At 39.6% G+C, this 27,742-nt stretch overlaps 1 protein-coding gene across 2 annotated transcripts in view; it reads right to left on the bottom strand.

Annotated features, from left to right (window-relative positions):
- Nucleotides 1–27,742, bottom strand: part of PARD3B (par-3 family cell polarity regulator beta) — a 1,069,130-nt gene that overhangs the window by 172,350 nt on the left and 869,038 nt on the right. For both annotated transcript variants that reach the window (XM_082629936.1, XM_082629937.1), the window contains exon 20: nt 24,859–25,161. In XM_082629936.1, coding sequence (XP_082486062.1) covers nt 24,859–25,161 — 303 coding nt within the window. The remainder of the gene's footprint in view (nt 1–24,858; nt 25,162–27,742) is intronic.

Here is a 27,742-nt window from a genome sequence, read left to right on the forward strand (position 1 = left end):
GTGATTCACCAAGTACAGAACCCAGGCCAGCAGCATCAGTACCACCAGGCAACTTGTTGGAAATGTCAATTTTAGGGTGCCATCCTAGACTTACTAAATCTGAAACTCTGGGATGGAGCCCAGATCTGTGGTGTAACAAGCCTTTCAGGTGATCCTTTTGCAAGCTCAAGTGTGAGAACCACGACCTCGGACCATTAATAGTTGATCTTTAACTGCAGGAGCTTACATTTATCAGATTAATAAGGCATCTTATAGCCCTGTGAGTGAGTGATGGGGTGGGAAATGGGTTAGATCTCTGGGAGCTAGGAGGTGCATGTCCCTGGATAGGCTAATAGTGATGGGTACACTGAGATGTGATGTTGAAGAAAATGAAGCACCTTCTCTATGCTGTGATCTGTGCTAGGGCATACCTCTTGGTCCAATGAAGAGAATGAAAGTACCATGCAGACCGATTAACTCATCCAATTATTAAGCCTCAGTTCTTTGTGCTCTGCCTGGTGTTGGTAAGAGGACCTTCTTTCACTTCCTCACACATACCAAGCTCTTTTCCGCATCAGGGCTTTCCCCTATGTTGCTCTTCTGTCTGAAATGCACTTCATTCCTTTTCCCCCACCAAACTTTGACAACTACTCACACTTCAAGTCTCAACTTAAATGTCACTTTCTCAGTTAATTCTTCATAACATCAAATATGTTCAGAGCACCTTGTACTTTTCCTTGGGAGTACTCAAGAAGTAGTTACAATTATGTGATGTTTATTTCCTCCAGTAGATCTTAAGTTCCATGATAGTAAGAACTATGGCCAAATCTTAATACATATTGGTGGAATGAACGGGGAGTCATTAAATAGGAAATTTTATGAAACTCAAACAAGTGTAAAAGAACCATGTTTCCAAGATGGCGGAAGAGTAAGACGCGGAGATCACCTTCCTCCCCACGGATACACCAGAAATACAGCTACACGTGGAACAACTCCTACAGAACACCTACTGAACGCTGGCAGAAGACCCCAGACCTCCCAAAAGGCAAGAAACTCCCCACATACCTGGGTAGGGCAAAGCGGAGAGATTCCCGCACAGAGGATCGGTGCCGAGCGGCACTCACCAGCCCGAGAGGCTTGTCTGCTCGCCTGCCGGGGCGGGCGGCGCTGGAAGCTGAGGCTCGGGCTTCGGTCAGAGCGCAGGGAGTGGACTGGGGCTGGCGGCGAGAACTCAGCCTGAAGGGGGCTAATGTGCCACAGCTAGCCGGGAGGGAGTCTGGGAAAACTCTGGAGCTGCCGAAGAGGCAAGAGACTTTTTCTTCCCTCTTGGTTTCCTGGTGCGCGAGGAGAGGGGATTAAGAGCGCTGCTTAAAGGGGCTCCACAGACGGGCACGAGTTGCGACTGAAAGCGCGGAGCCCAGTGACGGGCGCGGGACGCTGGGGCTGCTGCTGCCGCCGCCAAGAAGCCTGTGTGCGAGCGCAGGTCACTGTCCACACCGCCCTTCCGGGAGCCTGTGCAGCCCGCCACTGCCGGGGTCCCGGGATCCAGGGGCGGCTTCCCTGGGAGAACACACGGCGCGCCTCGGGCTGGTGCAACGTCACGCCGACCTCTGCCACTGCAGGCTCGCCCCGCACTCCGTGCCCCTCCCTCCCGCCCGGCCTGAGTGAGCCAGAGTCCCCGAAGAGGCTGCTCCTTTAACCCTGTCCTGTCTGAGTGAAGAACAAACACCCTCCGGCGACCTACATGCAGAGGCGGGGCCAAATCCAAAGCTGAGACCCAGGAGCTGTGAGAACAAAGAAGAGAAAGGGAAACCTCTCCCAGCAGCCTCAGAAGCAGCGGATTAAAGCTCCACAATCAACTTGATGTACCCTGCATCTGTGGAATACATGAATAGACAACAAATCATCCCAAATTGAGGAGCCAGGAGTCAGTGCTGTGCCTCTGAGGTGGGAGAGCCAACTTCAGGACACTGGTCCACAAGAGACCTCCCAGCTCCACATAATATCAAACGGCGAGAATCTTCCAGAGATCCCCATCTCAACACCTGCACCCAGCTTCACTCAACGACCAGCAAGCTACAGTGCTGGACACCCTATGCCAAACAACTAGCAAGACAGGAACACAACTCCACCCATTAGCAGAGAGGTGGCCTAAAATCATAAAAAGTCCGCAGACACCCCAAAACACACCACCAGACGTGGACCTGCCCACCAGAAAGACAAGATCCAGCCTCATCCACCAGAACACAGGCACTAGTCCCCTCCACCAGGAAGCCTACACAACCCACTAAACCAACCTTAGCCACTGGGGACAGACACTAAAAACAACGGGAACTACGAACCTGCAGCCTGCAAAAAGGAGACCCCAAACACAGTAACATAAGCAAAATGAGAAAACAGAAAAACACACAGCAGGAGAAGGAGCAAGATAAAAAACCACCAGACCTAACAAATGAAGAGGTAATAGGCAGTATACCTGAAAAAGAATTCAGAATAATGATGGTAAAGATGATCCAAGATTCTATTTCCCAGATCCCAAATCTTGGAAATAGAATAGACAAAATGCAAGAAACAGTTAACAAGGACCTAGAAGAACTAAAGATGAATCAAGCATCGATTAAAAACACAATCAATGAAATAAAAAATACTCTAGATGGGATCAATAGCAGAATAACTGAGGCAGAAGAACGGATAAGTGAGGTGGAAGATAAAATAGTGGAAATAACTGCTGCAGAGCAAAATAAAGAAAAAAGAATGAAAAGAACAGAGGACAGTCTCAGAGACCTCTGGGACAACATTAAACGCACCAACATTCGAATTATAGGGGTCCCAGAAGAAGAAGAGAAAAAGAAAGGGACTGAGAAAATATTTGAAGAGATTATACTTGAAAACTTCCCTAATATGGGAAAGGAAATAGTTAATCAAGTCCAGGAGGCACAGAGAGTCCCATACAGAATAAATCCAAGGAGAAATACGCCAAGACACATATTAATCAAACTGTCAAAAATTAAACACAAAGAAATCATATTAAAAGCAGCAAGGCAAAAACAACAAATAACACACAAGGGAATCCCCATCAGGATAACAGCTGATCTCTCAGCAGAAACTCTACAAGCCAGAAGGGAGTGGCAGGACATAATTAAAGTGATGAAGGAGAGAAACCTGCAACCAAGATTACTCTACCCAGCAAGGATCTCATTCAGATTTGATGGAGAAATTAAAACGTTTACAGACAAGCAAAAGCTGAGAGAGTTCAGCACCACCAAACCAGCTTTACAACAAATGCTAAAGGAACTTCTCTAGGCAAGAAACACAACAGAAGTAAAAGACCTACAATAACGAACCCAAAACAATTAAGAAAATGGGAATAGGAACATACATATCGATATTTACCTTAAATGTAAATGGACTAAATGCTCCCACCAAAAGACACAGATTGGCTGAATGGATACAAAAACAAGACCCATACATATGCTGTCTACAAGAGACCCACTTCAGACCTAGAGACACATACAGACTGAAAATAAGGGGATGGAAAAAGATATTCCATGCAAGTGGAAACCAAAAGAAAGCTGGAGTAGCAATTCTCATATCAGACAAAATAGACTTTAAAATAAAGACTACTAGAAGAGACAAAGAAGGACACTACATAATGATCAAGGGATCGATCCAAGAAGAAGATATAACAATTGTAAATATTTATGCACCCAACATAGGAGCACCTCAATACATAAGGCAAATACTAACAGCCATAAAAGGAGAAATCGACAGTAACACAATCATAGTAGGGGACTTTAACACCCCACTTTCACCAATGGACAGATCATCCAAAATGAAAATAAATAAGGAAACACAAGCTTTAAATGATACATTAAACAAGATGGACTTAATTGATATTTATAGGACATTCCATCCAAAAACAACAGAATACACATTTTTCTCAAGTGCTCATATCTTGAGGATAGATCATATCTTGGGTCACAAATCAAGCCTTGATAAATTTAAGAAAATTGAAATTGTATCAAGTATCTTTTCCGACCACAATGCTATGAGACGATATCAATTACAGGAAAAGAGCTGTAAAAAATACAAACACATGGAGGCTAAACAATACACTACTTAATAACGAAGTGATCACTGAAGAAATCAAAGAGGAAATTTAAAAATACCTAGAAACAAATGACAATGGAGACACGATGACCCAAAACCTATGGGATGCAGCAAAAGCAGTTCTAAGAGGGAAGTTTATAGCAATACAATCCCACCTTAAGAAACAGGAAACATCTCGAATAAACAACCTAACCTTGCACCTAAAGCAATTAGAGAAAGAAGAACAAAAACATCCCAAAGTTAGCAGAAGGAAAGAAATCATAAAAATCAGATCAGAAATAAATGAAAAAGAAATGAAGGAAACGATAGCAAAGATCAATAAAACTAAAAGCTGGTTCTTTGAGAAGATAAACAAAATTGATAAACCATTAGCCAGACTCATCAAGAAAAAAAGGGAAAAGACTCAAATCAATAGAATTAGAAATGAAAAAGGAGAAGTAACAACTGACACTGCAGAAATACAAAAGATCATGAGAGATTACTACAAGCAACTCTATGCCCATAAAATGGACAACCTGGAAGAAATGGACAAATTCTTAGAAATGCACAACCTGCCAAGACTGAATCAGGAAGAAGTAGAAAATATGAACAGACCCATCACAAGCACTGAAATTGAAACTGTGATAAAAAATCTTCCAAGAAACAAAAGCCCAGGACCAGATGGCTTCACAGGCGAATTCTATCAAGCATTTAGAGAAGAGCTAACACCTATCCTTCTCAAACTCTTCCAAAATATAGCAGAGGGAGGAACAGTCCCAAACTCATTCTATGAGGCCACCATCACCTTGATACCAAAACCAGACAAGGATGTCACAAAGAAAGAAAACTACAGGCCAATATCACTGATGAACATAGATGCAAAAATCCTCAACAAAATACTAGCAAACAGAATCCAACAGCACATTAAAAGGATCATACACCATGATCAAGTGGGGTTTATTCCAGGAATGCAAGGATTCTTCAATATATGCAAATCAATCAACGTGATACACCATATTAACAAACTGAAGGAGAAAAACCATATGATCATCTCAATAGATGCAGAGAAAGCTTTCGACAAAATTCAACACCCATTTATGATAAAAACCATGCAGAAAGTAGGCATAGAGGGAACTTTCCTCAACATAATAAAGGCCATATATGACAAACCCACAGCCAGCATCGTCCTCAATGGTGAAAAACTGAAACCATTTCCACTAAAATCAGGAACAAGACAAGGTTGCCCACTCTCACCACTCTTATTCAACATAGTTTTGGAAGTTCTAGCCACAGCAATCAGAGAAGAAAAGGAAATAAAAGGAATCCAAATCGGAAAAGAAGAAGTAAAGCTGTCACTGTTTGCAGATGACATGATACTATACATAGAGAATCCTAAAGATGCTACCAGAAAACTACTAGAGCTAATCAATGAATTTGGTAAAGTTGCAGGATACAAAATTAATGCACAGAAATCTCTGGCATTCCTATATACAAATGATGAAAAATCTGAAAGTGAAATCAAGGAAACACTCCCATTTACCATTGCAACAAAAAGAATAAAATATCTAGGAATAAACCTACCCAAGGAGACAAAAGACCTGTATGCAGAAAATTATAAGACACTGATGAAAGAAATTAAAGATGATACAAATAGATGGAGAGATGTACCATGTTCTTGGATTGGAAGAATCAACATTGTGAAAATGACTCTACTACCCAAAGCAATCTACAGATTCAATGCAATCCCTATCAAACTACCACTGGCATTTTTCACAGAACTAGAACAAAAAATTTCACAATTTGTATGGAAACACAAAAGACCCCGAATAGCCAAAGCAATCTTGAGAACGAAAAATGGAGCTGGAGGAATCAGGCTCCCTGACTTCAGACTATACTACAAAGCTACAGTAATCAAGACAGTATGGTACTGGCACAAAAACAGAAAGATAGATCAATGGAACAGGATAGAAAGCCCAGAGATAAACCCACGCACATATGGTCACCTTATCTTTGATAAAGGAGGCAGGAATGTACAGTGGAGAAAGGACAGTCTCTTCAATAAGTGGTGCTGGGAAAACTGGATAGGGACATGTAAAAGTATGAGATTAGATCACTCCCTAACACCATACACAAAAATAAGCTCAAAATGGATTAAAGACCTAAATGTAAGGCCAGACACTATCAAACTCTTAGAGGAAAACATAGGCAGAACACTCTATGACATAAATCACAGCAAGATCCTTTTTGACCCACCTCCTAGAGAAATGGAAATAAAGACAAAAATAAACACATGGGACCTAATGAAACTTAAAAGCTTTTGCACAGCAAAGGAAACCATAAACAAGACCAAAAGACAACCCTCAGAATGGGAGAAAATATTTGCAAATGAAGCAACTGACAAAGGATTAATCTCCAAAATTTATAAGCAGCTCAGGCAGCTCAATAACAAAAAAACAAACAACCCAATCCAAAAATGGGCAGAAGACCTAAATAGACATTTCTACACAGAAGATATACAGACTGCCAACAAACACGTGAAAGGATGTTCAACATCTTTACTCATTAGAGAAATGCAAATCAAAACTACAATGAGATATCATCTCACACCAGTCAGAATGGCCATCATCAAAAAATCTAGAAACACTAAATGCTGGAGAGGGTGTGGAAAAAAGGGAACACTCTTGCACTGCTGGTGGGAATGTGAATTGGTACAGCCACTATGGAGAACGGTATGGAGGTTCCTTAAAAAACTACAAACAGAACTACCATATGACCCAGCAATCCCACTACTGGGCATATACCCTGAGAAAACCATAATTCAAAAAGAGACATGTACCAAAATGTTCATAGCAGCCCTATTTACAATAGCCCGGAGATGGAAACAACCTAAGTGTCCATCATCGGATGAATGGGTAAAGAAGATGTGGCACATATATACAATGGTATATTACTCAGCCATAAAAAGAAATGAAATTGAGCTATTTGTAATGAGGTGGATGGACCTAGAGTCTGTCATACAGAGTGAAGTAAGTCAGAAAGAGAAAGACAAATACTGTATGCTGACACATATATATGGAATTTAAGAAAAAAAAATGTCATGAAGAACATAGGGGTAAGACAGGAATAAAGACACAGACCTACTAGAGAATGGACTTGAGGATATGGGGAGGGGGAAGGGTAAGCTGTGACAAAGTGAAAGAGCGGCATGGACATATATACCCTACCAAACGTAAGGTAGATAGCTAGTGGGAAGCAGCCGCATAGCACAGGGAGATCAGCTCAGTGCTTTGTGACTGCCTGGAGGGGTGGGATAGGGAGGGTGGGAGGGAGACACAAAAGGGAGGGGATATGGGAACATATGTATATGTATAACTGATTAAATTTGTTATAAAGCAAAAGATAAAAAATAAATAAAAAATAAAAAAAAAAGAACCATGTTTCCTAAGCCCTGGCCTGAAAGGTAAGCTGGTTCAGGACACATCCTCAGTGGTTCCTGTAATCCCCCTTTCTCCTATTTTTAGATATTTCTATTCACTACATTCTCCACCTGACTGATCTACTGAAAGGAAGGGTATCTTAACCAATAGTGGTAAAAAAGAAAAAAGAGAGAAAAAAAATAATGGCCAAAATTTGCGTAGCACTCAAAATGAGACAACCACTGTGCTGTGAGTTTAACATGCATTAACTCTTCAAATATCCAAGAATCCTATGAGACATGACATCATAGTCACCCTAGAGGTGAAGAAAGAGAGGCTCAAAGATGTTACATACTATGGCCAAGGACCACAGAGTGGTAGAGTTAGGATTTTATACCTAGGATTTACACCCAAATTCAAATTCCATGCTATTGAACATTAGGAGAAAGATGATAATCTCAAGAGAGGTAATGGATAGATAGATACTTCTCAAGAGGCAATACAATGCATGTAAAATGTCTCAATACTGAGCACATATTAATTGTTCAATGAATACTATTATTAGCTATCATCATCATCTTCATCACTATCACCAGCCTTAGTCTTGAAAATCCTCATATATATTATGTCTCTATATCCTAAAACCCACATCTAAGTAGATTCTGGACATATTCTATCTGATATAGCTAAGTTTGGAGAAATTCCTTCTCAGAAAAAAAAAATGACCCAAAAGGAAATCTATGGACTGAGCCTCTTCAAAACTGCATGTAGACTCATATGATCTAAAACTTACTGTTGAAGTCTACTGCTTTACATGTTTTGCTTTCCAGTGAATTAGTTTTAAGACTTGGAAATTACATACACTCATAAGAGCTGTTTTCCAGACTTAAACTGGAATTAAGCACATAAGAGCCTTTGGGTACTATAATGTCCTGAATTTCTGAAATATTTAGATCTAGTTCTGCTTCTTTTTCTTGGCATTTCTTAGTTTTCACTCACATAAGTGCACAGAGAAACCAATTCATAAGATACTTGCCAGCTTTCACCAACACTGGCCTCGCTGCCAGAAGAAAAAGCCTGGAAGAAAGCTGCAGTGGGTGGAAAGCTGTGGCAGAACACAGGAAAACAGTTAAGTAGAGAAAGGGCTGAAGTGGAGCACCATCAGATTAGTTATTCTCTATGGAAAAATACTGAGGCATGAGCTGCAAGAGAAGGAAACAAGCTTACCTCCCACTTGCTAAATATGGTCACTGAAATGGTGACAATGGCCTACAGGGTCTCTGAGTGAGAGCACGGTAAGGAGAGGTAGCCTTTAGAAATGTTACTGATGTAAAGTTCATGAAACCAACACTCAAGAGCATGACAGTGATGCTGTTCTCTGGGGCCTCCACAAGAAAGAACAACATGAAAAAAACTGAATGCGAATGACAAATCTCTTCTACAATTTTTCAAAATCAGTATATATTTAGACTCAAATGTCAAATCATTTATGAGTGCTTACTATGTACCAGACCCTATACATGTGGCTATCATACATCTTAGTTTTTTTATTCTTCTAACAACGTCTATTAACCATAAATAACCATGAACATTATCAACACTAACATCAAAAAAAAGAAAGTTCTGTTTTTGGTAGTGATGGAATAGCCTGTCGTAGTCTCACTTTCATAAGAAGAACCAGAGAAGCTGGACCAATTAGGGAAAAAACAAAGCAAAGGAAAAAAACTGCTTGAGGGCATTGGAGAACTCCCAAAGCAGCCAGAAATGGAGGGGCTAAGACTGATTCTGAAAAGCAGGTAAGCACATTGAATTAAGCCCAATATTCTGTGGCACTGTTCTCTGCAAGTCATTTGCTAATTCATAAGTAGCACAGAATCAAGTGCTAAAAAGTGAGCAGAGTTTAGTGGCTAAGAGACTTGTAGACTAAGCAGAAAATCTGACACTCTCATAGGGTTGGGAAAATAGAAATTAGAGTTTATGTCTGCTAAGGAATAAGGGCCTGGTAAACAACCCAGATTTCCAGTTAGGATCACAGAAAGGCTACACCCCCAGGGTAAGAATAAACTACAAACAGACTACAGTTAAAACAACTAAAATCCAGCTTCCAGCCACCTAATTCCAAGACTGGATTAAGGCAATATGCCCCTACTCTCACTGTCTGCCAGAAAGCAAAAAAAAATCCTCTCTGGAGAAAGATAACATCAACCTGAGATTATTTCTACAATTTTTCAAGTGCTATGTCTAGCATTCAATCAATGCATACCAGGAGATAGGACCAAATGACTGAAAATAAAACAGTACAAATCAACCCAGAGCTAATCCAGATATTTACATTATTAGACATGGTTCTGAAAAAAACTGTAATTAATAAAGTCAAGAAAAAAGATGATAAGATGGAGAATTTCATCAGAACAGTAGGATATTGGGGTAAAACAAACAAATGGACACTCTAAACCTGAAAATTACAATAACTAAAATTAAGAACTCAACAGATGTGATTAATAGAACTTTGGATAGAGCAAAAGGCAAGACTATTAAACTGGAAGACAGGGTGTTCAAAAATAACCAGACTGAAATGTAGAGAAAAACAAACAAGCAAGCAAAACAGAAGCACAGAAGAGATAGCAAGGAACATGTACATGTACAGAATGGTCTACTATTTTTGTGTCTTTGGAGTCTCAGAAGGAAAAGAGAGAGCAAGAAAATGGAACAGAAACAATATTTAAAGAGACAACAGCTGAGCATTTTCCAAATTGATGAAAGACATTAAATCACAGATTTAGGAAGCTCTACAAATCCTAACCCTGTTTAAACACAACACCACACACACACACACACACACACACACACACCCCATAGTAAAACTGCTGAAAAACCAAAGACAGAAAAATTTTAAATAAATCAAAGACAAAAAATACATTATTTTCAAAGGAGTAACAGTAGTCTGACAACAGACTTCGATGAAAACATTGGAAGCCAGAAATAATGGAATGATACCATTAAAACGTTAACAGGCAAAAAACCCCTGATAACTACATACCCAAAGAAAATATCCTTAAAAATGAATATGAAATAAAAACATTTTAAAACAAACAAAAACTGAGAGGCTTTGCCACATTACAAGAAATACAATAGTAAGTTATAAAGGGAAAAAGGAATAATATCCCAGGATGGAAGCAAAGATATTCAGAGAGAAACAAGGAGAAATAGAAATAGTTAAAATAAATGAATAGTTAACATATAAAACAATAATTACATTGTACTGCAGGGTTCAAAAAATATGTAGACTTAAAATACATGAAAGCATAGCCTAAAAAGTAGGTGGGCTAAATGTGGTTAAAGTGTTCCAACGTCCATACATTGTTCAAGAAATGATAAAAGTACTAATTTATCTTATACTACAATAAATCAAGAATGTGTGTTATCATCTCTTGAGTACTAAAGGTAATAAAAGAAAAGTGAAAGAATGTATAACAGGGCTTCCTTGGTGGCACAGTGGTTAAGAATCCATCTGCCAGTGCAGGGGACATGGGTTCAAGCCCTGGTCCAGGAAGACCCCACATGCAACAGAGCAACTAAGCCCATGCGCCACAACTACTGAGCATGCACTCTAGAGCTCACGAGCCGCTACTGAGCCCATGTGCCACAACTACTGAAGCCCGAATGCCTAGAGCCTGTGCTCCGCAACAAGAGAAGCTACCGCAATGAGAAGCCCGCACACTGCAATGAAGAGTAGCTCCCACTCACCACAACTAGAGAAAGCCTGCATGCAGCAATGAAGATCCAATGTAGCCAAAAATAAATAAATTAAATAAATTAATTTTAAAAATGTATAACAAACTCAAACTCGAGGGAAAAACTGAATCACACAAAATGCTTGATTAATGATCTTGAAAAAGGCAAGAAAAGAGAGAAGAATAAACATAGAATAGGTGGAACAAGTAGAAAATGAAGAGTGAAACAGAGATTTAAATCAAATTATATATGCAGAATCATTAAATGTAAGCAGCATAAATATTACAATTAAAATACAGATATTTCCTGACTGGACATGAAAACAAAACCAAACCTAACTATATGCCTCTTACAAAAGACACACTTTAAATATAAGGATCCAGAAATATTGAAAGTAAAAGAATGAAAAAGATATACTAAGCAAAAACTGAGCAAGAGAAAGATGATATAACTATATCAATATCAAAGTAGACTTTAAAGCAGTAGTAATTACCAGAAATAAAATGAGATGAGTCATAATAATATATGGGTCAATCCTTCACGAATATATGACAATCCTAAATTTGTATGCACCTAATAACAAACTTCAAAGTGCATAAAGCAAAAATTGAGAAGACTAAAAGAAGAAATAGATAAATCCACAATCACATGAGGATATTTTAACTTTAAAGCAGAAAGTAAAAAATCTACAGAGTTTGTTCTCTGATCACATGGAGTAAAAGTAGAAATCAAGAACAGAAAGATAATAGGAAAGTCTCCTAACAGTTGGAAACTAAACAACGCACTTCTAAATAATCCATGGGTCAAAGAGAAAGTCTCAAGGGAAATAAAAAAAATACAATGAACTGAATGAGAATGAAAATTCTACATATCAAAATTTATAAGATACAGCTAAAGCAGTGCTGAGAGGGAATTTTATAGCATTAAATGCTTTCACTAGAAAAGAAAAAAGTCTCAAATAAGTAATCTAAGATCCCACTGCAAAAAATTAGGGAAAAGAGAAAAAACCCAAAAAAACAAAGTAAGCAGAAAAATGGATACAATGAAGAACATAAATCACTGAAATTTGAAACAGAAAATTAATAGAGAAAATTAATAAAATAAAATAGCTGGTTCTTAGAAAAGATCAATAAAATTAACAAACCTCCAATGAGACTGACAAAGAAAAAAGAGAAAAGAAACAAATTACTAAAATCAGGAATGAAACAGAGGATGTTACTAGACTCCATAGTTCAGTAAGGGAATATACTACCAATAGAATAATAAAAGAATACTATAAACAACTCCATACACATAAATTTGACAACTTGGATGAAACAGACCAACTCCTAGAAAAGTAAAAATTATAAAAACTCACATAATATAATTTGAACAGCCTTATAATTATTAAGGACACTGAACTCCTCATTAAAAACCTCCCCCAAATCTCTAGGCCCAGATGGTTTTTCTGGAGAATTCTACCAAATGTTTAAAGAAGAATTAACATCATTTCTATACAATTTCTTCCAGAAAAAGAAAAGGAGGTAACACTTTCCTACCCATTCAATGAAGCCAGTATTATCCTGATACCAAACCCAAGGAGAGTACAAAAACACCCCAAAACTACAGACCAATATCCCTCATGAATATAGATGCAAAAATTCATACAGAAATTTTAGCAAATAAAATTCAGTAATATATGAAAAGAATTATATACCATGACGAAATGTGTTTTACTCCAGGATGCAAGGTGGTCCTGTCTTTGAAAAGTAATAAATGTAATCCAACGTATTAACATGCTAGAGAAGGAAATCACAAGATCATATCAATTGAAACAGAAAAACATTAGGCAAAACTCAATACCCATTTATGATTTAAAAAAAAAACACTCAGAAAACTAAGAATTAAGGAGAACTTCCTCAACTTGATAAAGACATCTACAAAAAACCAAGCTAACATGATACTTAATGTTGAAAGACTGACTGCTTTCCCCCTAAGGTCAGGAACAAGTCAAGGAGTTCACTCTTGCGATTGCTGTTCAACACAGAACTGGAAGTTCTAGCCATTGTAATAAGACAGGATAAGGAAATAAAGTTAGAAACTTACAGATAGGAAAGAGAGAAATAAAACTTAATGTTCACACAAAAATCTATTGGTGACTATTCATAGCAGCTCTGTTACCAAGCTGGAAATAACTAAAATATCCCTCAATAGGTGAATGATTGAACTAATTGTGGTACGTCCATACCACAGACTACTACTCAGCAATAAAAGGAATGAACTACTGATAACCACAACAACTCAGATGGATCACAAGGGCATTATATTGTGTGAAAAAAGCCAATCTCAAAAGGTCATAAACTTCCCCATTTATGAGATTGCATTTATGCAGTATTCTAGAAGTGACAGAATTATAGAGATGTGAAACAGATTAATGATTGCCAGGGGCTGGGGATGGTGGAAGGAAGAGGGTGTATAACTATAAAGGGGTAGCAGGAAGGATAGCTTTGTGTTGATGAATTAGTTCCACATCTTGATTGCAGAAGTAGTTAGATGTGTGATAAAATGGCATAGAACTACACACACATTGTACCAAAATCAAATTCTTGATTTTCATATTGTATTATAATTATGTAAGATGCAGCCACTGGAGAAAACTGGGTGAAGTGTACAAGAGATTTCTCTACACTATATTTCAACTTCCTGTGACTTTATAAAAAGTTCAAAATAAAGAGTTAAGAAGTAATTATAAATATGTATAAACATGGCTATATATAATAACTATAAGTATATTGTTATGAAAGAAGCAAACAAAAATACATGAGGTCATGTTGGCAAGAACTGTTCATCCAAACTGAAAAAAAATTTACTAAATGGAGAAGTAAGAACATTTTGGAACTCTCCACCCAACTTTAATTCACTCCTAGAAGATTAATAGTACTCTTAATTGCAGAATGGTGTAACTACCCAGATAACAGCATATATAATATTAGCTTAAACTTTAATGGTGCTTATTAACTGCTGGATGCTGGTTTTTTTGTTTGTTTGTTTTCATGTATAAACTCAGTTAAATTCTTGTAACAACAGTCTTAGGTAGGTACTACGATTATGCTCATTTTATGGTTGAGGATACTAAGCCAGAAAGAAAAGAAGAAGGAGTTGTATAAGGATATCCAGCCAGGCTTTGCTCTAAGGATGGGCATGGCTTGCGCCCAGTCCACCTACTGACCTTGACAGAGAAAATCCACTGTGTCTGCATTGAAGTGAATATCCCTCCTAGCCTTGTGCTCAGAGGAAAGCCAGAGGCTGAGTAATAGCCAAGTTTGAGGGAATCCAGAGTGCTACTCAGGCTTGATTGAAAGTCTGTGCAAAACAATGGCTCTTGAACTCTATTTCTGTCTGGGTTCATATCAATTCCCAGTCAGCTCTCCAGGAGGGAGAGTATTCTGCAGTGTATAAATATTAAAACATCTCTTTAAGATGTTGGACACTTATGAGTACTGACATTAAAACTATCTTTTACTGCCCTTTCTCATCCCACTGATTATTTACTGTTTGAAAGGATAAACACAGGAAAGCAATTGACCTAACAATGGCTTAGTCTTGATTACACATTGCATTAAATACAGAAATTATGAAGAGGGTACTTTGGAATCTGTCTCTAGCATCAGCAAAGATTGTGTAATGAAAAGGTATGTGGCTTCACCTAATAGAGTAATGCAAACCTCAGGTCACAAGAGGCCTGGAGTAAGTGTGGTAGATCAACACAAATCTAGCACCACTACAGAGAAGTAGGTCAAAGCCTAAGGCTTCTGATACTTCTTTGTACCTCTATAGCTTTGAGTAGGATGCTTTGCACCTAACAGACATCTAATATTTTTTAATGGAATGAATGAATGAATGAATGAGGGAGAGAGGGAGGGCAGGGTGTCTGGCAGGTGAGGAGCAACTTGCATGCTCTTTGCACACTTAGTGGATTCCAACGCTGTAAACTGCAATCTACAGTGATAAATGCATTTTGCATCATATCCCAGTATTCACTCACATACCCTGTATACTCTGTATACATATGCATATATGTATATACATTTTACATACATATATAACTTAAAGAAATTATGAAATAATTCTTACCCTTATTTCAATCTATGCAATGATCTTTTCTATTCTTGTCAATCCTATTTTCTTAAAAAAAATGTTGGTTGACCCCACTAAATTGATTTCAAGGTTACAGCCTGCAGTTTGAAAATCCCTAGCATAGGTGGAAGCTCATACATGGATTTTGGACTCAGACCTGGGCTGGGATCCTGGCTCTGCCAACGTATTACCTATGTTACTATAGGTAAATTTCTTAATTTCTCTGAGCTGCTAGTTTCACACCTGTGAAATAGATACCTACTCTACAGAATTTCTGTTCCTTTCCAAAGCATAAACCTGAACAAGTTACCTCCATGTCAAGGGTTCCTTGTTGCTCTTGAGTCTAAATGCTTTATCTCAGATTATATGGCCTTTAACAATATGGCCTGTGTTCACCTTCATCTTTTCCCTCTAGCTGGCCCCAAATTACATACCATACTCTAGCTCTTCTGATATATGCAGTTCCCTAAGTGTACCATGTTTTCTCTTTGGGCCTTTGTCATGCTCTTCTGCCTGCCTGATTAATTTCTACTTGTTCTTTAGGTCACAATATAGATTCCAAGGAGTCTTCTTTGGTCACCCAGATCTGCATTCAGTGCCCTTCTCTTGTGCTCCTATAGCGTCTTTGGCTTACCCTTCTCATAGCATATCACCATTACTATTCCAATATATCAGCTGCATCCCCCTAGAGGGCAGAAGACTCTGTATTTGGTTCTGTTCTGTGTTATCTATGATGTCTAAAAAATTCTGTATATTCCCTCCTACCTCTCTTAGTAAACAGGATAAGTTAGATTAATATATCCTTAGGATCAGGACATTTGTTTGAAAAACAGTCAAGTCACTGCTTAGATGACAGCTTTAAGAAATCAGAGTAACTGGGGCTTCCCTGGTGGCGCAGTGGTTGAGAGTCCGCCTGCCGATGCAGGGGACACGGGTTCGTGCCCCGATCCCGGAAGATCCCACATGCCGCGGAGCGGCTGGGCCCGCGAGCCATGGCCGCGGAGCCTGTGTGTCCGGAGCCTGTGCTCCGCAACGGGAGAGGCCACAGCAGTGAGAGGCCCGCGTACAGCAAAAAAAAAAAAAAAAAAAAAAAAAAAAAAAAAAAAAAAAGAAATCAGAGTAACTCTTTGGCAAGCATTCCTCAAATGTGCTCACTTACTACCAGTGACTGGGGATGGCGCAGGGGTGGAGGTCTTGGAAATGGATGGTCACTGAGTGCCAAAATCCTTGCCTAGCTCATGCATAATAAAGGAGAAGGTTGTCTACATTTGTCACCCCTGGAAGCTCTCAACTTAGGCAAACGTAAGTCTAGTAGAGTCCCAAGAGTAGGGCTCTCAGAAGATGGAAAAAAAACTAATGAGAACATCAAGTTTTAAAGAGAGGGGATGGAGGAAAGTAGAGTTAATGGTATATCAGTCACTATTAGCATTTATCTGGTCATAGAGTCTTTCACTAAGAGATTTCTCATTATTCTTTAAAAGTCACTTAAAAATTGATGGTAATATGTTTGAAGGAAAAAAATCTGATTGCTTTGTTCAACTGATGAATTTTAACTCTCTATGGATATGGCATTTATCACTGGGATTCCCAAACTGAACCAAGAGTACTTTGGCTCTGTCTGTAGAAACGAAAAAACACATCTCCAAGTCATCTACTGTATTCACTGTTCAAATCCCTCCACACAGCCTCACAAAGCTGTGAATCAGAAGTGAGAGCAAAAAAGCTGTTAAATGAGAGTAAAATTAACAGGAAAAATCACTAGAGAAAGAGACTGGGGACAAACACCAACAGAGGCATGAACCATGAATGACAAAGCTGTGACTCACTGAAATATGAAACCTCTGAAATCAAGCAACTGTTTGGGAAAGAGACATCAACGATCCTGCACTGCCCCAGGAGCACAAGAGATGTTCACAGCTGGCCATGAAGCTTTCCTGTTAACACTTTTCCTATCCTTCATCATCCTTATTTTGAATTTCCCCAAACATACTTTTTCAGTATGTTTGCAGTTTTCCAGAAAACTAAGAATACATGTTCCCCACTTGCTTTACTTTAGTGATATTAGAAGTTATTCAGACTGAAATATTTGGGTCTTAGCTATAAAAGAGGGTCTACATAATAAAAATTGCCTCCCACAACAATATATTGAATAGCATCAATATATTGTAGCATCAATCTATAATTTTTGCATTATGAAATGGAATTAAAAAACAAAAGAAGAGATATCATTTAGAGGTAATCTGTGGTGGGTTCCATGGAGTGATTCCCTAAAAGCCATTAGAACTCTTTTCTCCCTTGTCTTTACCTACTGGAAAGATGAAACACTATTTCTCAGTACCGTCTTATAACTACAAGAGACTTATAGGTTTTGCCAGTGAGAATTTGTTGGGGTCTCCTGGGAAATCTTTTCAAAGAGGTGAACTTGACTGGCACATTTCATTGGCCATTTGCACTTTTTTCCTACTTTCTTCTTGGAGAGTGGACACAACATCTGGAGCTGCAATAGCCATCTGAGAATCATGAGGCAACATGAGAAAAAGGCCTAGCTGCTGGGGGAAAGTAGAGGAAAAGAAATGAAAAGAGGGTCAGGGCCACCTACTTTCCTTGAAGGTTGAGACAAGTATATCAGTTGGGTTTTCTATTGTTTACAGCCAAACAGGGTCTGACTGAACACACTGTTGCTATTGACAGCTCTTCTGAGGCCCCTAGAAATTTGGCTAGTCCATTCTGTGGACAACTGTTGAGCCCTATTCTGAACCAAATGGACATTCAAGTAACATGGTAGGAAGATAACATTAGTTCTGATGACAAGCTTAGGGACATCTAATGAGTTATGGTTTTTAACAAACAGCCTTCCACGATGTTCATGGATGAACCAAAAATGCACACTAGATAAACAGTAGACTGGATTAATAGCTAACTTAACATCTGAAGGAGTATCGATTGATGGAGGTCTCGAGTGATGAGTTGCAGGGATTGTACTTGACATTGACCGGTGATCTTATCAATAACATATACGAGTCCACAATGATTAAATATGAGGATGGTATAAACCTAGGAAGGATAGCTAATATATTGGAGGACAAAAATCAATACTTTAAAATATCTTTATTGGCTATAACAATTGGCCAAACCTAACAAGCAAATATTTAACTTGGTGCAATGTGAGCCAATAATGACAGCTGATTAGTTGCCTTGTTAATTAGGCCACATTAACAAGTGTAAAGAATTAAGACCAAAGGATGTAAGAGTCCCATCGATTTCTGTGCTTTTCTGACCATATCTGAAACACAGCATCCAGTTCTGCATGGCATGCTCAACAGAGGGCAGTCATAAACTCAGTACACTTGAGTGTACTCAGAATACGGCTACCAAGAAGGCTAAAGATGTGGATTATAACATAAGACATGACTAAGATAGCTGGGGGAGTTTATACTGAAGAAATGATTATACTTCTCAAGGTTATGTATTTGTTTTCTTCATCCTTGTAAAGCCAGCTCTGAGCACAGAGCCTGCCTCATGCTGGAGTTCAATAAATGTTTGTTAAAGAAGGTGGTCATAGCAGCCACTTCAAATATCTGAAGGGCTAATAATGAGGTTTAGATTCTGCGTCCAGGTAGGTTGATCCAGGATCTATGGTAAATGTTACTTGGAGCAAAAATTATTTATTGAGTGTAGACTGTTCTGGGAATTGTAGAGATAATGGTGAACCAAAGCAGGCAAGGTTCCTATCCCCATGGAGCCTGAACTTGAGGCCAATCATCTCCAAAATGAGCTGCGTGCACCCCGTTTGAGAGGAGGAAGAACACATTAGAACTATTACTTATGTTTAAAACAAAATCTCATTCTTTTATTAATTTCTATATTTGGTGTGTATTCTACAATGCATATATTAGTAAGGTAAATAAGTGAATATCACTTAGAAACAAATACACATATTTGGGGGAGTTAACACCCAAAAGCATTTTTACTGATGGGGTGTGTGGCTCCACACATCTGGCTAACTCTGGTAAAGAATTTCAGATAACCCCGTGGGGTAGCGCAGAACCTCAGCTGCCTCAAGGGCCACACACACATTCCATTGTCCCTACTTGGGACTACTGTATCTTCACCCAGACATAAGGCTGTAATGGTCATATACTGTGGGAGCCTTTAAATGCTGGCATTGTGGAGGGAGCCTAATGCACTGTAGACCCTAGGTAGTTGTCAGGCTTTGGGGACGGGACTTAGCCCATGCTCTGTTCAAATCCTGGGAGAAACAGTCTGGGGCAAATGCAGTCTTTTGAATCCGTCATGGTGGTAGGGATTATTTTAACCACCATCTTGTAAAGATGAATCCTTTATAAGCCAAGTGTTTCTCAGAAGGGCTGAGCATTCAGGGTCAACCCTTGAGAAGCAGGGAGGTAAGAGGCAGAAGCTGCCCCTATTCAGAAGCCACTGTGAACCACACAATATGACATGTTCCTTGGACACAGAGATATATGAACACATAGAGGTATACTTTATATAGATACCCCCAAAATGCAAAAGGCAAAATCGTACTTAAGCATCACAGCATGTGAGGCTGTCAATATAACCTTCCATTTGCAGATGAGGAGGTGAGGATCCACTGCCTAGGCGGGGTTTAATTCCAGGACTAAGTCTCACAGTTCAACCCTCCGTAAGCCCTGTCCTACCTCTCAGGATGGGGTCCAGACTCCTCACGGAGGCCCACCAGGCTTTGTCATCGGCCTTTTGCCCAGCTCTCTGACCCTCGTGTCTTATCTCTCATTGTTACTCCTCTCACTCCGGTTTCTATTTTCTATTTTATTGCATTTCCTCTAGTTCCTCTAACACAGCGTGCTTCCTCTCACCTCCTGGCTTTTGCCCACACTGTTCCCTGTGCCTCCAACCCAGCAACCCCAAACTCAGCAGTCACCCCATGCTTCCCTTACAGGAGCACTTTTCACACTGTGTTCTCACTGCCTGTTTACATTTGTAGCATCCAGTGGACAGTAAGCTCCATATGGAGAAGAAGGTCTCCATCTTCCTCCTTGTTTCCTGATGGACCCACTACTGAACTCAGGTCCTGGCACTTAGTAGACACTAAATAAATAAAGTCTTGACTCCATGCTGTGCTATCTTGGGCAAGTTACCCAGTTTCTCTGGGCCTCAGTTTCTGCAATGATAATAAGAGAAGGCTATTCTGGATGGTCTCTGAATTCTCTTGTTAGTTCTGAAATACTGCCATGTAAAGAATTTCAAGGTTTCAAGCCTTCCCATCTTACAACTACTCTTCTCTCTCTTTACCACCATGCTCGCTCAGTTCTCACTTCCTAATCAACTCTCTGATTGTAATTTTCCCTCTCCTCCTATCTGGCTATTGACATTGTTCTCTCTAAATTCATTAATAACCTCTTAGTGGTCATATCCCAAATCCTCTTTTTAGTCCTCATTCTAATGACCTCTCTGAAGCATTTGAAAATCTTACCTCTGTGGTCTCTGCTAAACACCTTTCTCCTAGGTTTTTTTGTTTTTTGTTTTTTGTTTTTTGCGGTATGCGGGCCTCTCACTGCTGTGGCCTCTCCCGTTTGCGGAGCACAGGCTCCGGACGCGCAGGCTCAGTGGCCATGGCTCACGGGCGCAGCCGCTCCGCGGCATGTGGGATCCTCCCAGACTGGGGCACGAACCCGTGTCCCCTGCATCGGCAGGCGGACTCTCAACCACTTGCACCACCAGGGAAGCCCTTTCTCCTAGTTTTAAGCTAAGGTTTTGGGCCGTCTCTTATTTTCTCCTGTCTCCAGTGCCACTCTCTTATCCCAGACCCTTGCCATCCTTCACTACTCTAATCATCTCTTAATTTATCTCACCATCTAACCATCTTCCTTTTTGTCTGCCATCAAGCTGGCAGAGCTATTTTCCCCAAATACAGATCTATCAGCTCATTACCTAATTATGGCATTTTGGTGGCTCCCATTGTGCACAGGACCACCCACTGCACACACACTACTGCTCATCCTTCTGGAGCCCAGGGCAGACACCACTATTCAAGCATAACTTCAGAACCCTTCTTTCTTTCTGTTTTAATTAAGATTTAATTTTTTTAGAGCAGTTTTAAGTTCACAGCAGAATTGAGGGGAAGGTACAGAGATTTCTCATATACCCTCTGCACCCACACATGCATAGCCTCCCTCCTTAATAACATGCCCTGCCAGGGTGGTACATTTGTTAAAACGGTGAACCTGCACTGACACATCATTATTACCCGAAGTCTGTAGTTTACATTGTCGTTCACTCTTGGTGTTGTACATTCTATGAGTTTAGACAAATGTATAATGACATGTATCTATCTTTATAATATCATACAGAGTATTTTCACTGCCCTAGGAATTCTTTGTATTTCACCCGTTCATCTCTCCCTTCATCCCCAACCTCTGGGAACCTGATCAGAACCCTTCTTAACACAGACTTGCAGACAGCTACTACCAATTCATAAGTGTGAGTACAGGATGGAACCTATTCATTCACAGTTTGACTCCAATCTGCTTTCCAGCCTCACCTCCTCTCACTTTCCTTCCCATCCACTCTCCATGTTCTGGGTGCTTCTGAGCTTCCCTAATGTGCCATGCTCTTTCCGGCCACTTCACCCCTGTGCATGCTAATTAGTCTGCAAGAAAAACAATTTTTCTACTGTATCTGGTCAGTTCTTATGAATCCTTCCAGAGCCATTTCAAATATCATTTCCTTTTGGAGACCTTTTGTGAGCAGCAGAGTTAGAAAAGAAAAGCTTCTATTTCTTCTGTTTACATTAAATTGCAATTATCTATTTTTACATGTGTTGATTCCCTCCTCCCTAGAATATGACTTCCTCTGGAATGGGACCATATCTAGTCATCTTTGTATCATCCCTAGAGCTTACAACAGTAGCTAGAACACAGTAGGTGCCAAATGAACACTTACTGAGTGAGTGAAAGTCTGTACAGATGACTAAAAGAATGACAGGCCTCTAACTGTAAATAAGGTAGGGTTAGAGCTCAGAGCTCCTGCTTATGGGCACTGTTCGGAATGCTGCCACAGCAACTCGCTTAGTCTCACCTGGACCCAGGCATGTTGGAAAGTTCAGAACCTCACTGATAAAAAACAGTAATAATAATAATAATGATGATGATATGATGACGATAGCTAACATTATTGAATGCTTATTATATGCCAAGACAAAAACTGCTTAAGACTTAAAGAACAAGGAGCAGAATAATTTTTAAATATGATTAAAGATAAGAGCAGAATAAAGATAATTCTGAATATAAAGAGCTACACTTTGATCTGTTATCCAAAAATATGACAACTGTCTAAAACTCCACTGAAAGAACTTTAGATCATTTTATTTATTTATTTATTTATTTATTTATTTATTTGCGGTACTCGGGCCTCTCACTGTTGTGGCCTCTCCCGTTGCAGAGCACAGGCTCCGGACGTGCAGGCTCAGTGGCCATGGCTCACGGGCCTAGCTGCTCCACGGCATGTGGGATCTTCCCGGACCGGGGCACGAACCCGTGTCCCCTGCATCGGCAGGCGGACTCTCAACCACTGCGCCACCAGGGAAGCCCTAGATCATTTATTAATACAAAGAGTTCAGAGCCAAAGGAAAGAATATTGCTTATACATGTCTGGGCTGGGCAGTAAATAACATTTTTTTCCCTGATATCATTCTATAGTGGTTACAGTTACAATTATCCTAAGAAATTTCTGTCCAGGTCAAATCTATGTGGGTGAAAATTAGCTTCAGGATAGAATCTTCTAGTGTTCCAAAGAACCATCATAATGTTTGGCAAAAAAAAAAAAAAAAAGCCTTAGGTGACAGAAAATTGAGGAGTGATAGCATTGACTGTTGTACGCTCCACTTAGAGACTTACAATGCACATTAGCCATTGGGAATAAGAAGAAAGAAGTAAGAAAACCTACCTGTTTAGTGTGGCTTAACACAGAATTCTCCACATGCATTTGAGTAGTGGACATTTTTAAACAGAATGCTTATTATTTATTTTCATGGAATTAGAATCGGAAATGTTGGCTTTGGAGGTTCCTAGAGACAGTTCTGCACTGGGATTCTAGCAGAGGGCATTTGCCAAGGGGTTTACTATGAAGACCTATCTGGTTTAGAGAAGGGAAGATTGGCTGTCATCTGGGCCAGAAGAGACTCATGCCTGGTATCATTATTTACATGATAAAAATTCAACCCTTTATAAAGGCTTGGGAGAAAAAGGCCAGCTTTTAATCAGTCCTCTGAATTAACAGTTTTGTTATGGCTGTCTCACAAAGTCACAGGAATTTATATTTTCATTTTATCCCAAAGAAAAACTTGACCATCTTTCTTTAATACTATCAACCTGGAGGCTTGACAGTAAGGATTAAAAATTGCTCCTTCCTTCCCACTTGGTTATTGGAAAGGCTCTGAAAGGTAATCAGTCTTGTGAAGCTGCACTTCACAGTCTGCATAAAAACGCCATGATTTTCCTTCCTCTCCCTAACCTAATTGAAAGTGCATAATATCACCCAGCTGGGGAAATGTAAACGGTAAACATATACGATATATCACGCCATCACACAAAAGCTGGTTACTAATAGGGACTGGGTGGTTGTCAGGACCAAAGGGAATCTGGAAAACAAGTCTTTTTTTCATCTGGAATGAGGGCTCTTTGTGCCTGCCACCCTTCCCCCCTCACCTCCTCCCTCCAGACTTCAAGTTACAGCAGATTAAACCAAGGTCAGTCAACTCATTCCTTCTGTGTGTAATTCCAAGGGTCACCTAACAATATATATTGACTAACAGTCTCTTATACCAGCCTTTCAAGGGATAAGGCATTTTGCTTTTGGCAGGAGGTGGGGTTGGAATCATCTTGTTCCCTACCTACTTCAATTGCACTGACAGATGGTCCTATTATCTCTTTCCTCAGCTGTGAAGCCTAAAGATCCTTGGCCTTGTCACCTCTTATCTTTCTCTACTTCATCAAACTCTTATTGCCAAGATTATCTCCTTTCTACCTCTGATCACCCATGAATATCTATGCAGGATCACATATGCCTCCAGTAGAAAATCCCAACCTTTGCAAAGTCTTCTGGAATTCTGAGGCTATCTATAATTACACCCACTTAGAAGTCACCACTCTCTTCTCTGACTCTTCACCTCCAAGTGTCATGCCATCTTCTTGAATAAGTCTTATCTACTAGGGCTCTTAGGAGAAAGGACAATATTCCTTCAAAGTTTTATCACTAGTTCTCTGTTACAATATTCCTTCAAAAATTGTTCCCTGTTGCCTCATGAACTCGACTACTACTATTCATCCATGCCACCTTAGAACTGTCAATTGTTTTATTTTTGCTGGCTGATACCTTACGGGTAGGTCAAAGCATAGCACTTGTCAAGGGTACTATGTCATTTCAGTTTTAATAGATTGAAGGATATATTTTTATCTGCTTCAGCTGTAGAGATGATTTGAAACTTACTGAATTAAAACTACATTCATCTTTCAATAAGTTACATTACCTGTCAACTGGCACTGGTGGATGGTATGGCTTGTTGACCTTGGCATAGAGACCCTCTAAGTGGTCTCTCTCTGGAGACAGTGGACGGCCATCCCGAGGGTACCCCAGTGGTCCAGCCCGAGGGGGAGATGGAGACCTATAGACATTTGCTGATGCACATGGCTCCCGGAAGTGGTTTACTCTGGCATAGTTGGGGTCCATTTCATCATCGTCCATATCATGCAGTGATCCAATTGCACCAGCAGCATAATCAATAAGACCTCTTGCTTGCTTTTCCCTTAGCTCCTGATGTTTTGCCCCAATCCTGAAAAATGCAGAACAAGATGTATGTGAGTTTATATGCTGACCCAATGAGAGACTCTCCTGAATCTATGTTAATTCCTCCTAGTCAGTCACTTAACTGTCACTTTCCTGGATACTCAAGATCACACCGTGCAGAAATGCCAACAGCAGATTCCACAGGATCAATTTTATATCTCTGACCTTTATTTGTTACAGGGTCTTTACTTTTATAGCAATGCTATAGGTATTTTAATATCCTGCCCACTGACGACTGGGCTGATTGCAGAGTCAGAGGCTGATCTTCAGTAACATTTCCTCTCTATAAATGGGCTGTGCTCATGGGAACAGGCCATCTTTGGTGTAATATTAAAGAAGTCTGACTTGGGACAGGTATGCATGTTAAAGAGCCCATCAGAATCTTATACTTTGTCTGTGATTTTATCATTTGGTGACTTTGAGTTCTAGTGTATTCTTCTAAAGAAAAGAGCTTGCAAAACTTGATTTAAATATGAAAAAGAAATACAGAGGCTTTCTGGTCACTAAAAGCAGTGGGATCAGAGATAATTTATGAGAGACTCTATGTTTTTTGGTTACACAAATGGGGATCATTGTGTTTCATTATACAGGGGCTAGGGACAGAGTAAAATAGTGAAGAAATTAATAGGCTCCTGACAGAGACGAATTGGTGCATATAAGTGAATTAAACACCATTACTGGCAGAACTCCACAGCTCTAAAGCCTTTAGTGATATTACAAAATGCTACGGCTAATCAGCGTACTTACTGTGTAGACTGGGAATGGGAGCAGAAAAAAATACTTTGGTGGATTCCAAATCCAACTGAATTTTGAGAATTTTTCATTTAGTCTGGAAAGTGTTAGGCCAGATCTCCTAAATTCCCAGTTACATGTTAAAATGGAAAGGTCACTGTGGCATCTTATCGGACGATGGTGATTCGATGGTGTCAGGAGGTGTTCTCCACTAACGAGGAGAGAATGTAACCTCACATCACCGGGCAAACAAGGTACACTGTGTACAGGAGGAGAAAAATAAGATGATGCTGGCTCAGGTGGTGAAAGAAAGACTCAAGAAAGGATGGGGATAAATCTGAAGAACTAGGCTCAGAGAATATGAGAGGACTGTGGGCTAGAAGTGAAAGATCTATATATGCCTGGAAATGTATATTGAAGGCCTGGATGAGTGAAAAAACAGAAACTGAATTCTCTCAGTATCTTTTCCTCTTCAAATAAAAACAGCTATTTTTGCACATGGTAGCTAGTTTTATTTTACAGAACATCAAACTCTTTGTAAAAATCTTTAAAAGCCATGATTTTTCAAGGTCTTTTCCCTTTTGGCTTTTTTTCCCCCTTTGAGTAGAGAGGAGGAAGGAAAAATAAAAAGATGATGAAGAAGGTATAGGACCAAAAAAACAGTATCTTCAAGTCACAATGGATGAAAATAAATGCCAGGATACATTACTGCATATCTCTTTTGACTAGGTCAAATCATGTACCCTACATATAAGTAATGAGAAGAATTTATATTTTGTGCAAAGGGGAGCTTGAATCTCCAAGGGATTTTGAATGAAGATGAAAGGAAGATTACACAGTAGGGTACCTGTTAAGAGGCCCTGCCTGTCCTCTTTCAATGCATGTTAGTTCCAGATTCATGGATGTTTGTTTTGAATAATTTTTGATGAAGAAGATAACCTGCTCCATTCTGCAACAAAACAATCTTTCCAGGGACAGTGCAGACTGGATTATTGGAGGATGCTTGCTGCACTGTGATGATATGGATGGATTTCCATTGCAAATAGAGCACAGGACATCAATAAAGTTAGGGGGTGGGATTTTGTGTGGTTACTACTCCTCCTAAGTGGAATGCCTTCTAGAGAAATCACTCAGCAGAAAGATGAACATCTCATGGCTGCCACACGGGGCTACACTTGTGCATTAATGAAAGAGGAAAGCACCAAGCTTGACTTTTAAAAATCACAGAAACAGAACACTAGAATCTGTGTTCCTTATTTCATCATTTCTCTTTTTTAGAGGTTTTCTCATTAATTAAGCTTGCTGAGTATGTAAAGATTCTCAGATGAAAAGTTACTCCATATATGCAAAGCAATATTTTACCTTGTATTTTTCCTTTTTAAAACAAAACCAAATTTCTCCTCTCTGCACCACTGAGTGTTTCAGTAACTAATTTCATATTAATCACTCAGTAGGTGAAATAGTAATTTCTGTGAACCATCATTATTATGCCATATATCAGGATCTCTCCGTGTGGGGAGGACAAGGCAATCTCTGAAAAGGGGTGTATGGAAGCAGAGAAGACTCTCTCAAGAGAGAAATGTCAAGGAAATAGATTTTTTTTTGGTTGTTCTGACCTCCCTCTGTTCCAATTCAGTGTGAGAATTCTAATTGTTTATATAGTCATTTCCAGGTGGATGTCTCCTTACCACTGGGAACTCAACCTGTTAAAATATCTATTTTTCAAAATAGCCCTGGATAATATCCCCTTTTGATTAGATGGTACTACCAGCTTCCTCATTCTCTCCAGCACACTTGCTTTTGAATTGTTTAAATCTCCTCCCTCTCTCTTCCCC

This window comes from Mesoplodon mirus (genome assembly GCF_964341445.2).
Source record: "Mesoplodon mirus genome assembly, chromosome: 8".
Classification (NCBI taxonomy): Eukaryota; Metazoa; Chordata; class Mammalia; order Artiodactyla; family Ziphiidae; genus Mesoplodon; species Mesoplodon mirus.